At 38.2% G+C, this 14459-nt stretch overlaps 2 protein-coding genes across 5 annotated transcripts in view; one reads left to right on the top strand and one right to left on the bottom strand.

The window, feature by feature from the left end:
- Window positions 1–1299, bottom strand: part of MRPL22 (mitochondrial ribosomal protein L22) — a 53648-nt gene extending 52349 nt beyond the window's left edge. Inside the window, exon 1 of one of the 4 annotated variants that reach the window (XM_053718715.1) lies at window positions 1281–1299. Coding sequence is in view for 1 of the 4 variants with exons in the window: in XM_053718713.1 (XP_053574688.1) it covers window positions 775–796 (22 nt within the window). In the remaining 3 variants the exon portion in view is untranslated. The other 3 variants (XM_053718713.1, XM_053718714.1, XM_053718716.1) reach the window with 3 other exon arrangements.
- GEMIN5 (gem nuclear organelle associated protein 5) overlaps window positions 835–14459 on the top strand; it is a 212199-nt gene continuing 198574 nt past the window's right edge. Inside the window, exons 1-5 of the mRNA XM_053718712.1 lie at window positions 835–918; window positions 2915–3070; window positions 4422–4576; window positions 12971–13152; window positions 13414–13565. Coding sequence (XP_053574687.1) covers window positions 2926–3070; window positions 4422–4576; window positions 12971–13152; window positions 13414–13565 — 634 coding nt within the window. The 5' untranslated portion in view covers window positions 835–918; window positions 2915–2925. The remainder of the gene's footprint in view (window positions 919–2914; window positions 3071–4421; window positions 4577–12970; window positions 13153–13413; window positions 13566–14459) is intronic.

Here is a 14459-nt window from a genome sequence, read left to right as displayed (position 1 = left end):
AGTCTCAAAGGGTTTACAGTTCCTACAATTATTACACTTTGGAGGCCCCAGCCTACGAATTAGTTTAATACTAAATTAAATAAACTTAAACCCTTCCAACAATAACGTCATCTGCAGACTAAATACTAGACTGGCTACTCCACATAAGGAAAGTGATGGGAACAGTTAGACCATTGAAAAACAAATAAAGCAAATAACGTATTAATCTGTACTAGTTACGTTCAGTGTGTTCAAATATGGAAATATGTTGGAAAACTGCAGAAAAATGTTTGTATACAAAGTGTTTACTGTCCCTTTAAGGAATTCCACATTAACGTCAGAGATGAAAAACATGACAAATTGTGTATAGTTTAATAAATCAATCCAATACCTACCTTTAATTGTTAGGGGTTAGTTTTAAATTATTTTCTGTTCATAAACATAATTAAATGCTCAAATATGGCAAAATTTAATTGTGAATACATAATTATCGTATCGCTGACATTTTAACACATTTAATATTCAAATCTAAAGGACATCAATACTAATATTTATATAATGTAGGGTGCATTAATTAAATTGATAAGGGAGGCTCTTCCCAGGCGTTTTTGAAAGTCACTTGGTGCTAGAATATAGTAGCTGTCATTAACCCCCTAGCACAGCGCTACAGAACATTACTATATACAGCCAAGTGACTACCGTACACGTGTAAAACCGGGAGACAATATATTACAAATTGAGGGCTGTCACCACCGGTAGATTAGCTATTTACCCTGTCACCTCCCCGATACTCACACGCAGTTATGGACGCCGCCATCTTGTCAGCGCTTTACGGCAGCAGCTCACTGCTTTGACCACTCACGTGGGAAGCCGGAGTTTTGCGACGGTGAGCGGTGCATCTTGTAAAGGCTAAAGGGGCAGTAAGCTGAGCTAGGGCAGGTATGTGCACGGGGAGGTTTGTGTATTACATCTGGGTTAGGTGGCACATTATAAATACCTAGTGGGGTAAAAGAAAATATTGTTCTAGAAGGCATGGCTATACAAGTCCTGTTAGAGCTAACTACTGACATAGCAGAATAAATTATGGATACACATGCACAGACACCTGGGCCTTTCCTCGGTACTTTGTCTTTTTCTATTAGTTATACTGCTTATTCACTGGTTAATAGTGTCCTGCTCCTCATCACTGCACTCAGTAAGGAGAGATCAGCTCTTCTGCTTTGTAACCTGCATTATTATATGTTTTGGCTAATCACTTTAGAAGTAGTAGTTGTTTTAACAGGTATCTGCCTGCTCTTTACCATGTTGTAAGTGTGCCAGCTCCCCTCTACTGTCTGTAGATGCCAGCCTCAGCAAAAATCATTTTATACACACCCACAATGCCAGTAGCCCAGTTTTGCCCTTTGCTGGATTTAGGTGGTGATGTCGTTGTGCCCCACATGCTCAAATGTCATTGTCCTGCCCTGATCTGCCTAAGTTATTATTACTTTACATAATGCTGCAGCTGTAATTATCTCCACCAGGACACGAACATCAACAGATATAATGCTCTATGTAATTCTGTCTGTATATCACAATATTGATTATTGTAGTGATGTTTTGCTTTTTTACTGACCACTATAATGTGTTTTACTATTTTATCACTCCTGAAACTATACAAAAATGTACTTCCTATTGTAAAATCTTATACCAGCATTTTATTTATACCAATGCATTGCCAAATGTGCTGGTGCACACCATTATTATCTGTTATGATCTCCATATTTATACTGCCCTTGTAGTAACTGAACATAGCTTAAATCTATAATTATTATTTATACCATTGCACAGCCCTTGCATGGATCAGTACTACTATATTATGTGTCTCAATGGTTTGTCATACTGCTCCCTAAACATTCAGTATTATACTGCTTACTGTAGACATGACTACAATTACAGTGGTTATCTTTATATAAGTTTTGTTGTTATGAAGTTAAAAGGACAGTAAAGTCAAAATTAAATTTTAATTGACTGGATAGAGCATGACATTTTTGTTTAGCTCTCTTCTTATCCCTTTTTTTAAAGAGCAAACCCAGATGAGCTCAGGAGTGTGCACTTGTCTTAAAAGGACATGAAACCCAATTTTTTTTTTCTTTCACGATTCAGATAGAGAATACAATAAAAAAAAAAAAATCCAATTTACTTCTATTATTTAATTGGCTTCCTTGTCTTTTTATCCTTTTCTGAAAGGTTTATCTAGGTAAGCTCAGGAGCAGCAAAGAACCTATGTTCTAGCTGTTGATTGGTGGCTGCATATATATATATATACCGATTGTCATTGGCTCACCTATGTGTTCTGTTAGAAACCAGTAGTGGATTGCTGCTTCTTCGAGAAATGATACCAAGAGAATGAAAAGTTGTTTCAAATTGTATTCTCTGTCTGAATCATGAAAGAAAAAAAATTGGGTTTCATGTCTCTTTAAGCTATCTGGCAGCAGTGTTTGCAAGAATGTTTATAGCAATGTTATACATAGTTTAAAACACTGCTGCCATAGGCCTAGTTTCCATTGAGGCGGTAAAGTTTGGAAATTGGTGGACTGGTAAGATAAAAATTCTCCATGGACTTTAATGGAGATACATGTTTTTACCACCAGTTTCCACAATTTACCAACTCAATGGAAATTAGGCCATAGAATGCTAAAGGCACCTGCACTATCCTTAGCACCTATCAGCTTATCTAGCTTTACTCTTCATCAAATGGCATCAAGAGAACAAAGCTCTCATGAATGTTTAATTTTGACTTTACTGTCCCTTTATTTTTCTTCTATATAAAATATAATTCATTTAACTTTTGTATGCAGTAAAATAAATCAGTCCTTAATAATTTCCAATAAATCTTTTAGCACAAGAATATGTGTTTATGCATCATGTGCTGTTTGTTTGTTTTTTTCCTCAGGGGATAGTAAGATGGGTGACCCAGAGAGGATGCTGAGTGCCTCTCCAAATTGGTATTGCAGCCGTTCCAGTGATGCTGCTGGAGGTCTTTTTGGATTTGCTGCTCGCAATTCTGTTTATTTGATGCGCGTCAGCCCACAAGAACCTGGATTGTATGGTAATACAAAAACAATTGCATTTTTTACTACAATCTAATAAATATAGGTTTAATATGAACTGCTTGATTAATTATTTGTTTCTGTAATCATGAAAGCTTTCTATTCCTTACAACCAGTAGATGCACATGACTACAGCAGGTTGTCATGCGCATCAAAGAGGTTAAAGCCGACATCCTCAAAGTTGGTCCTACAGAGGTTTTGGAACTACATTTCCCATGATGCTCAGCCAGCATATCAGCTGGCTGAGCATCATGGGAAATGTAGTTCCAAAAGCTCTGGAGGGCCAAGTTTGAGGATATCTGGATTAAAGGAAGATGAAGCCCCCAAATTTACTTTCATGATTACTTTAAACCAAAACATCATTTTCTCTTTTTTTTTACAGTTTTTGCTGCAGCTATGTCACATGCCATGAATTACAATTATAATAATGGCATATTTTGATTCTGCTGATCCTGCTGGAAAACCCCCCCAAATACTTTCAGGGTCACTCACTAAAATTTGACCTACGATAGGGTTTAAATGTAGTTAGGCAAAAAAGCTAAAAATTGGCTCAGCACTGGGTGAAAAAAGGCTTAGCAGCAAAAGGGTTAAGGAACCATGGCAACCTGGTGTCTTTGCTGAGCCCGCTTTAAGGATTTCAGAAAGGTGGCTATGATAACAATCACTTTGAAGGCATCCGAACATATTTTAGAGATTATCTTTTACATTCTAATATTAAAGTTGCATATTATTCTGACATTTGCTACTCATCGCTTTGTTTTTCACTGTCTTTTAAGGGTCTTTTTTCCCCCCGAGTAAAGCTCTAATTGCCTTGGCTCCCTGGTTTCCATGATATTTAAAGCCCTGGTGTATGTTGGTTTATGTAGGATTATACATTTTGAGAAAAACATGCAGAGCTTGTGTCTCAAATTAACCTTTTGTAAGTGCAGTTGTGTTGTCATTACAAGGGACAAATGGGTCAAAAAATCTGAGATTGTCTAATCATCCTCTGCTTAAAAGGACAGTGTACACCAATTTTCAAATAACTGCATGTAATAGACACTACTATAAAGAAGAATAGGCACAGATACTGATATAAAAATCCAGTATATAACCTTTTAAAAACTTACTTAGAAGCTCCAAGTTTAGCACTGTTGTTGAGGCTAGCTAGAACACACAGTGAAAGGGGCTGGAAGCAGACACTCACTAAAGCATTGTTTGTTTTCCCTTAAATCACTGAAAGTATCAAATCTGTATCCGTTTTTCTTTATGGACACAACCTGTATAGTTGTCAAAGGTTACTATTAATCCCTTATAGAAGTACTCATTGTTGTATTTTATTGTTATTACTCCCTTTTTGTTTTATTCCAGGGGAGCTGGTAGGACATACAGAAAGGGTGTCTGGATTTGCATTTTCCCACTTCTCTGGTCAGTCTCACCTCTGTGCCAGTAGCTCTGATGATGGTTCTATAAAGATCTGGGACACTCAGACTAAAACGTTACTGACGGAGCACAAGCATCACCGGGTATGTATTAAACTTACTGTATTTATTAAAATCATTTTTGTCATGAACTTAGTCTTATTCTTGCACTTGGGCACAATCAATTATTGTTTCCTTAAAGGAGCACCATTATAATTGCAAGACTTTTTTTGTGTTGCTATACAATAATATAGCTGGCAAGTCTCGTTTGCTGCAATTGTTTTTTTCAATAGCCAAGCTCTATCCACTATTTGCCTGATTTGTAGGAGCCATTCTGGGATTCAGTCTGTGGTGAACAAGGCTAACCACGTTTGCAGTTGTTTGCAAATTAGGGAAAGATATGTAACATGGTTAGCCTTGAAAACTCAGCTCACAATTTTGAGAGCTAAATTACATGAAAATGGGGCAAAATAAACAATGACATTATATTGCAAAGCTATTTAATTACACATAACAAAACATTTTATATAAAAAAAATCTCAAGGTATTTACTGTCCCTTTTTTAAAGGGACATTAAACAATTTGAGATGGTATTATAAAATGATACATTGTATATATAAAAATATTCTGCAATATATTTTCATTATTTATTGTGTCCTCTTTTCCTGCAATTCCATTCTAAAATTGTGAGCTTTTCAGTTCCTGTTAGAAATAGAATTGCACAGCCATTGGCTGCACACTCTAGCAACCTGTTTATAACTGTCCCTAATTGGCTACAGCAGAGAAGGTAACCTAAGTTACAACATGGCAGCTCCCATTGTTTTATAGACGCTAAAACTTTACACTTATTTTGTAATTTTTTTTAAACAACTTATGAAACTTTAAAAAATACATCTACATGTTATTCTCAGACTAATCCCTTTCTTTAAAACCATCTTTCTACCTAGCATTTATTTAGTGTTTAATGTCCCTTTAAATGCAAAACATATGTCCTCAAACCACAATGTACAAAATATACTGTACACAGCTAGTACTATTGCAGCCAGTGATGTCTGGTGTACACAATATAATGTACACAGCTAGTACTACTGCAGCCAGTGATGTCTGGTATACACAATATACTGTACACAGCTAGTACTATTACAGCCAGTGATGTCTGATGTACACAATATACTGTACACAGCTAGTACTATTGCAGCCAGTGATGTCTGGTGTACACAATATACTGTACACAGCTAGTACTATTGCAGCCAGTGATGTCTGGTATACACAATATACTGTACACAGCTAGTACTATTATAGCCAGTGATGTCTGGTATACACAGTATACTGTACACAGCTAGTACTATTATAGCCAGTGATGTCTGGTATACACAATATACTGTACACAGCTAGTACTACTGCAGCCAGTGATGTCTGGTGTACACAGCTAGTACTATTGCAGCCAGTGATGTCTGGTGTACACAATATAATGTACACAGCTAGTACTACTGCAGCGAGTGATGTCTGGTATACACAATATAATGTACACAGCTAGTACTATTGCAGCCAGTGATGTCTGGTGTACACAATATACTGTACACTGCTAGTACTATTATAGCCAGTGATGTCTGGTGTACACAATATAATGTACACAGCTAGTACTACTGCAGCCAGTGATGTCTGGTGTACACAGCTAGTACTATTGCAGCCAGTGATGTCTGGTGTACGCAATATACTGTACACAGCTAGTACTATTGCAGCCAGTGATGTCTGGTGTACGCAATATACTGTACACAGCTAGTACTATTGCAGCCAGTGATGTCTGGTGTACGCAATATACTGTACACAGCTAGTACTATTGCAGCCAGTGATGTCTGGTGTACGCAATAAACTGTACACAGCTAGTACTATTGCAGCCAGTGATGTCTGGTGTACGCAATATACTGTACACAGCAAGTACTATTGCAGCCAGTGATGTCTGATATACACAATATACTGTACACAGCTAGTACTATTGCAGCCAGTGATGTCTGGTGTACGCAATATACTGTACACAGCTAGAACTATTGCAGCCAGTGATGTCTGGTGTACACAATATACAGGGAGTGCAGAATTATTAGGCAAATTAGTATTTTGACCACATCATCCTCTTTATGCATGTTGTCTTACTCCAAGCTGTATAGGCTCGAAAGCCTACTACCAATTAAGCATATTAGGTGATGTGCATCTCTGTAATGAGAAGGGGTGTGGTCTAATGACATCAACACCCTATATCAGGTGTGCATAATTATTAGGCAACTTCCTTTCCTTTGGCAAAATGGGTCAAAAGAAGGACTTGACAGGCTCAGAAAAGTAAAAAAATAGTGAGATATCTTGCAGAGGGATGCAGCACTCTTAAAATTGCAAAGCTTCTGAAGCGTGATCATCGAACAATCAAGCGTTTCATTCAAAATAGTCAACAGGGTCGCAAGAAGCGTGTTGAAAAACCAAGGCGCAAAATAACTGCCTATGAACTGAGAAAAGTCAAGCGTGCAGCTGCCAAGATGCCACTTGCCACCAGTTTGGCCATATTTCAGAGCTGCAACATCACTGGAGTGCCCAAAAGCACAAGGTGTGCAATACTCAGAGACATGGCCAAGGTAAGAAAGGCTGAAAGACGACCACCACTGAACAAGACACACAAGCTGAAACGTCAAGACTGGGCCAAGAAATATCTCAAGACTGATTTTTCTAAGGTTTTATGGACTGATGAAATGAGAGTCTTGATGGGCCAGATGGATGGGCCCGTGGCTGGATTGGTAAAGGGCAGAGAGCTCCAGTCCAACTCAGACGCCAGCAAGGTGGAGGTGGAGTACTGGTTTGGGCTGGTATCATCAAAGATGAGCTTGTGGGGCCTTTTCGGGTTGAGGATGGAGTCAAGCTCAACTCCCAGTCCTACTGCCAGTTTCTGGAAGACACCTTTTTCAAGCAGTGGTACAGGAAGAAGTCTGCATCCTTCAAGAAAAACATGATTTTCATGCAGGACAATGCTCCATCACACGCGTCCAAGTACTCCACAGCGTAGCTGGCAAGAAAGGGTATAAAAGAAGAAAATCTAATGACATGGCCTCCTTGTTCACCTGATCTGAACCCCATTGAGAACCTGTGGTCCATCATCAAATGTGAGATTTACAAGGAGGGAAAACAGTACATCTCTCTGAACAGTGTCTGGGAGGCTGTGGTTGCTGCTGCACGCAATGTTGATGGTGAACAGATCAAAACACTGACAGAATCCATGTATGGCAGGCTTTTGAGTGTCCTTGCAAAGAAAGGTGGCTATATTTGTCACTGATTTGTTTTTGTTTTGTTTTTGAATGTCAGAAATGTATATTTGTGAATGTTGAGATGTTATATTGGTTTCACTGGTAAAAATAAATAATTGAAATGGGTATATATTTGTTTTTTGTTAAGTTGCCTAATAATTATGCACAGTAATAGTCACATGCACACACATATATCCCCCTAAAATAGCTATAACTAAAAACAAACTAAAAACTACTTCCAAAACTATTCAGCTTTGATATTAATGAGTTTTTTGGGTTCATTGAGAACATGGTTGTTGTTCAATAATAAAATTAATCCTCAAAAATACAACTTGCCTAATAATTCTGCACTCCCTGTACTGTACACAGCTAGTACTATTGCAGCCAGTGATGTCTGGTGTACACATCTAGTACTATTATAGCCAGTGATGTCTGGTATACACAATATACTGTACACAGCTAGTACTATTGCAGCAATTGATGTCTGATGTGCACAATATACTATACAGCTAGTGGTGTCTGGTATACACAATATACTGTACACAACTAGTACTATTATAGCCAGTGATGTCTGGTGTACACAATATACTGTACACAGCTAGTACTGTTATAGCCAGTGATGTCTGGTATACACAATATACTGTACACAGCTAGTACTATTATAGCCAGTGATGTCTGGTGTACACAATATACTGTACACAACTAGTACTATTACAGCCAGTGATGTCTGGTGTACATAGCTAGTACTACTGCAGACAGTGATGTCTGGTGTACACAATATACTGTACACAGCTAGTACTATTACAGCCAGTGATGTCTGGTGTACACAGCTAGTACTATTGCAGCCAGTGATGTCTGGTATACACAATATACTGTACACTGCTAGTACTATTGCAGCCAGTGATGTCTGGTATATACAATATACTGTACACAGCTAGTACTATTCTAGCCAGTGATGTCTGGTGTACACAATATACTGTACACAGCTAGTACTATTCTAGCCAGTGATGTCTGGTGAACACAATATACTGTAGACTGTACTATTACAGCCAGTGATGTCTGGTGTACACAATATACTGTACACTGCTAGTACTATTATAGCCTGTGATGTCTGGTGTACACAATATGCCGTATACTGCTAGTACTATTATAGCCAGCGATGTCTGGTGTACACAATATACTGTACACAGCTAGTACTATTATAGCCTGTGATGTCTGGTGTACACAATATACTGCACACAGCTAGTACTATTGCAGCCAGTGATGTCTGGTGTACACAGCTAGTACTATTACAGCCAGTGATGTCTGGTGTACACAATATACTGTACACAGCTAGTACTATTACAGCCAGTGATGTCTGGTGAACACAATATACTGTAGACTGTACTATTACTGCCAGTGATGTCTGGTGTACACAATATAATGTACACAACTAGTACTGTTATAGCCAGTGATATCTGGTGTACACAACTAGTACTGTTATAGCCAGTGATGTCTGATGTACACAATATACTGTACACTGCTAGTACTATTATAGCCTGTGATGTCTGGTGTACACAATATGCCGTATACTGCTAGTACTATTATAGCCAGTGATGTCTGGTGTACACAATATACTGTACACAGCTAGTACTATTGCAGCCAGTGATGTCTGATGTGCACAATATACTGTACAGCTAGTGGTGTCTGGTATACACAATATACTGTACTGTACACAGCTAGTACTATTATAGCCAGTGATCTCTGGTGTCCACAGCTAGTACTATTATAGCAAGTGATGTCTGGTGTACACAGCTAGTACTGCCACAGCCAGTGATGTCTGGTATACACAATATACTGTACACTGATAGTACTATTGCAGCCAGTGATGTCTGGTATACACAACAAATTCTATTGCAGCCAGTGATGTCTGGTGTACACAATATACTGTACACAGCTCATACTATTCTAGACTGTGATGTCTGGTGTACACAATATGCTGTACACAGCTAGTACTATTATAGCCAGTGGTGTCTGATGTGCACAATATACTGTACAGCTAGTTGTGTCTGGTATACACAATATACTGTACACAGCTTGTAATATTCTAGCCAGTGATGTCTGGTGTACACAATATACTGTACACAGCTAGTACTATTGCAGACAGTGATGTGTGGTGTATACAATATACTGTACACAGCTAGGTCTATTGCAGCCAGTGATGTCTGGTGTACACAATATACTGTACACAGCTAGGTCTATTATAGCCAGTGATGTCTGGTATACACAATATACTGTACACAGCTAGGTCTATTATAGCCAGTGATGTCTGGTATACACAATATACTGTACACAGCTAGTACTATTGCAGCCAGTGATGTCTGGTGAACACAGCTAGTATATAACAATTTGGGAGGAGTGTGTGCAGAGCGTGTTACCAAACTCCTAAAATCCTAAAAAATCTCCCACATCTAGGAGAGAAATATAATCAGAACCAAAATGTATAATTAGGAGCGCTCCTAATTATACATTTTCGTACACAGCTAGTACTATTGCAGCCAGTGATGTCTGATGTACACAATATACTGTACAGCTAGTGGTGCCTGGTATACACAATATACTGTACACAGCTAGTACTATTGCAGACAGTGATGTCTGGTGTACACAATATACTGTACACAGCTAGTATTATTATTATTATTATAGCGAGCGATGTTTGGTGTACACAGCTAGTACTATTGTAGACAGTGATATCTAGTGTACACAATATACTGTACACTGCTAGTACTATTGCAGCCAGTCATGTCTGATGTACACAATATACTGTACAGCTAGTGGTGCCTGGTATACACAATATGCTGTACACAGCTAGTACTGTTATAGCCAGTGATGTCTAGTGTACACAATATACTGTACACAGCAAGTACTATTGCAGCCAGTCATGTCTGATGTACAAAATATACTGTACACAGCTAGTACTGTTGCAGCAAGTAATGTCTGGTGTACACAATATACTGTACACAGCATTTATTTAGTGTTTAATGTCCCTTTAAATGCAAAACATATGTCCTCAAACCACAATGTACACAATATACTGTACACAGCTAGTACTTTTACAGACAGTGATGTCTGGTGTGCACAATATACTGTACACAGCTAGTACTATTGCAGCCAGTCATGTCTGATGTACACAATATACTATACAGCTAGTGGTGCCTGGTATACACAATATGCTGTACACAGCTAGTACTATTGCAGCCAGTGATGTCTGGTGTACACAATATACTGTACACAGCTAGTACTATTGCAGACAGTGATGTCTGGTGTATACAATATACTGTACACAGCTAGGTCTATTGCAGCCAGTGATGTCTGGTGTACACAATATACTGTACACAGCTAGGTCTATTATAGCCAGTGATGTCTGGTGTACACAATATACTGTACACAGCTAGTACTATTGCAGCCAGTCATGTCTGATGTACACAATATACTATACAGCTAGTGGTGCCTGGTATACACAATATGCTGTACACAGCTAGTACTATTGCAGCCAGTGATGTCTGGTGTACACAATATACTGTACACAGCTAGTACTATTGCAGCCAGTCATGTCTGATGTACACAATATACTATACAGCTAGTGGTGCTTGGTATACACAATATGCTGTACACAGCTAGTACTATTGCAGCCAGTGATGTCTGGTGTACACAGCTAGTACTATTGCAGACAGTGATGTCTGGTGTATACAATATACTGTACACAGCTAGTACTATTACAGACAGTGATGTCTGGTGTGCACAATATACTGTACACAGCTAGTACTATTGCAGCCAGTGATGTCTGGTGTACACAATATTCTGTACACAGCTAGTACTATTGCAGCCAGTCATGTCTGATGTACACAATATACTATACAGCTAGTGGTGCCTGGTATACACAATATGCTGTACACAGCTAGTACTATTGCAGCCAGTGATGTCTGGTGTACACAATATACTGTACACAGCTAGTACTATTGCAGACAGTGATGTCTGGTGTATACAATATACTGTACACAGCTAGGTCTATTGCAGCAAGTAATGTCTGGTGTACACAATATACTGTACACAGCATTTATTTAGTGTTTAATGTCCCTTTAAATGCAAAACATATGTCCTCAAACCACAATGTACACAATATACTGTACACAGCTAGTACTATTGCAGCCAGTGATGTCTGGTGTACACAATATATTTTACACGGCTAGTACTATTACAGCCAGTGATGTCTGGTGAACACAATATACTGAAATCGGCTCGTACTATTTCAGCCAGTGACGTCTGGCTGTTGGCTACACATTTCCATATGACTACTACAGCTGTCTAGGGAACATAGAAAAATAGCGAACTGTGTGGTGAAGGAAAAATACATTAGTGTGTCACAGCCAATAACAGAAAATGACAACACAAGCAAGTTCACTCTCTGTTTTAACAACCAGTGATGTCTGATGTACACAATATACTGTACACGGCTAGTACTATTACAGCCAGTGATGTCTGGTGAACACAATATACTGAAATCGGCTCGTACTATTTCAGCCAGTGACGTCTGGCTGTTGGCTACACATTTCCATATGACTACTACAGCTGGCTAGGGAACATAGAAAAAAGTGAACTGTGTGGTGAAGGAAAAATACATTAGTGTGTCACAGCCAATAACAGAAAATGACAACACAAGCAAGTTCACTCTCTGTTTTTAGCTGCAAAACTTAACACATGCAGTACAAAAATACTATTTAACTCCATTCTTTTTTTTTTCAAATATTGTACTTTGTTTTCTGACTACAGTTTCTCTTTAACTCTGAATTTTTTCCACCCACTGTTCTCAGATTGGGTGCAGTGGATTCTGTAGGATTAAAAACCTGACCCAGCTTGGTTATATAGTGATTACTTGATCAGCTTAATATTTATATATACCCCTAACTGGCAGATTTCATAGGATGAACATAGTCAAATGGCTTTTCAAGGCATATAGCTCTGGTTTGTAATACAAAACAATTATTGCAAACAAAATGACAGTTTTAAATGCTTTTAAAACATTCAATTTGTGTGCAGTTCTTCAGCAATGCACAGCTTAATTGCTGTGTGATATATATATATTTATAATGTCCCTTTTAAATTACTTCCTAAAGGTTCCTACTGATGACATATCAGTATTGCTTGCCTTATTTCAGTGTGATTGTTCTCCTTCTAGAACACAATCTCAGCCTTGCACTGGTCTCCTCTGGTGAAAGATTTGCTTGTATCGGGGGATGAGAAGGGGATAATAGTTTGCTTTTGGAGTAACCGTAATGACAGCCAGCAATTCTTCCCAGAACCAAGAACAATCTTCTGCCTTTCTTGCTCGCCTCACCAGGAGGATTTAGTGGCTGTAGGGTGAGTATTAAATGAGTGTTGATTTAAAAAAAACAGCTAGACTTGACTCCAACAGACCCAAATGTACTCATTATATTTTACTTTTATGTTTGAAAATATTTTCCATTTGTTACATGAAAAATTAAGCGAATTTTACACATAATGGCTCCAAAATGCGTTGCACTTATGTAGGGCAGCTAAAAACTGAAATAATAAATGTGGCTGTACTTTGAAGTTCATAATGATTGCAGATGATGGAATATGTTTCTCTTTGTTTCTCAGTTATAAGGATGGAATGATTGTGTTGATAGATCTCAGTCGCAGAGGGGATGTAGTACACCGCCTTCGAGGGCATGATGATGAGATACATTGCCTGTCATGGTGCCCATATCCCAAAGAGGAGGAGTTGGGTCAGAAGCAGGAAGAAGTACCAGGTATATTTCCACAATTCACTGGTTAAGCCCCAATAGATATGACACTAGTCTTGTTTGTCAGTTACTGCACTGCTGTAGTTTTTTGTTGAATATAATGTTAATTTCAGTACTCTAACCAGTATAATCGATAAATTTCACATTTTGCATGGTAGCAAGTGGAAATTACTTTGTTTTGGTGAGATGTTAGTTTAGTCGTTTCTTGGAGATATACAACAGATTAGATGCTTAAAGGGATATTAAAGGGCCATAATACACAAATGTTTAAACACTTGAAAGTGATGCAGCATAGCTGTAAAAAGCTGACTAGAAAATATCTCCTGAACATCTCTATGTAAAAAAGAAAGATATTTTACCTCAAAAGTTCCTCAGTAGCCACCTCCCATTGTAAAGGATTTCTAAGCAGCATTTTAGTGTGTCTGTCCTAGGACAGCTTAGGGGATGTGCCTCGTGAACTCTCATATTATTTCACCAATCAGGTAAAGGAAGCTTACTATGAAATCTCATGAGAGTTGAGTCAAATCTCATGAGATCACAGTAAGAGTTCATGACCTCAGCACTGCTGATGCTGATTGGCTGCTGTTCATTTCTTCATTTTTTATTTTTACCTGCAGCTGGGAGCAGGTGAAGTATAACTTTTTACACAGAACTTACTCTGCTGAACTGAGGAGATTGGGAGGTAAAATATCTTCCTTTTTTACATAGAGATGCTCAGGTGATATTCTCCTGTCAGCTTTTTACAGTTATACTGCATCAGTTTCAAGTGATTTAGCATATGAGTATTATGTCCCTTTAAGCAGCGCTCCTTTTGTAGAAACAAATGTTAAATCAAAGTAAAGAAACATTGTATAAAAAAAAATCCAGCAACTTACTTGTTTTCATGCAAAATTGTCTATT

Source organism: Bombina bombina, chromosome 6 (genome assembly GCF_027579735.1).
Source record: "Bombina bombina isolate aBomBom1 chromosome 6, aBomBom1.pri, whole genome shotgun sequence".
Lineage (NCBI taxonomy): Eukaryota > Metazoa > Chordata > Amphibia > Anura > Bombinatoridae > Bombina > Bombina bombina.
This window is presented reverse-complemented; position numbering and strand designations above follow the sequence as displayed.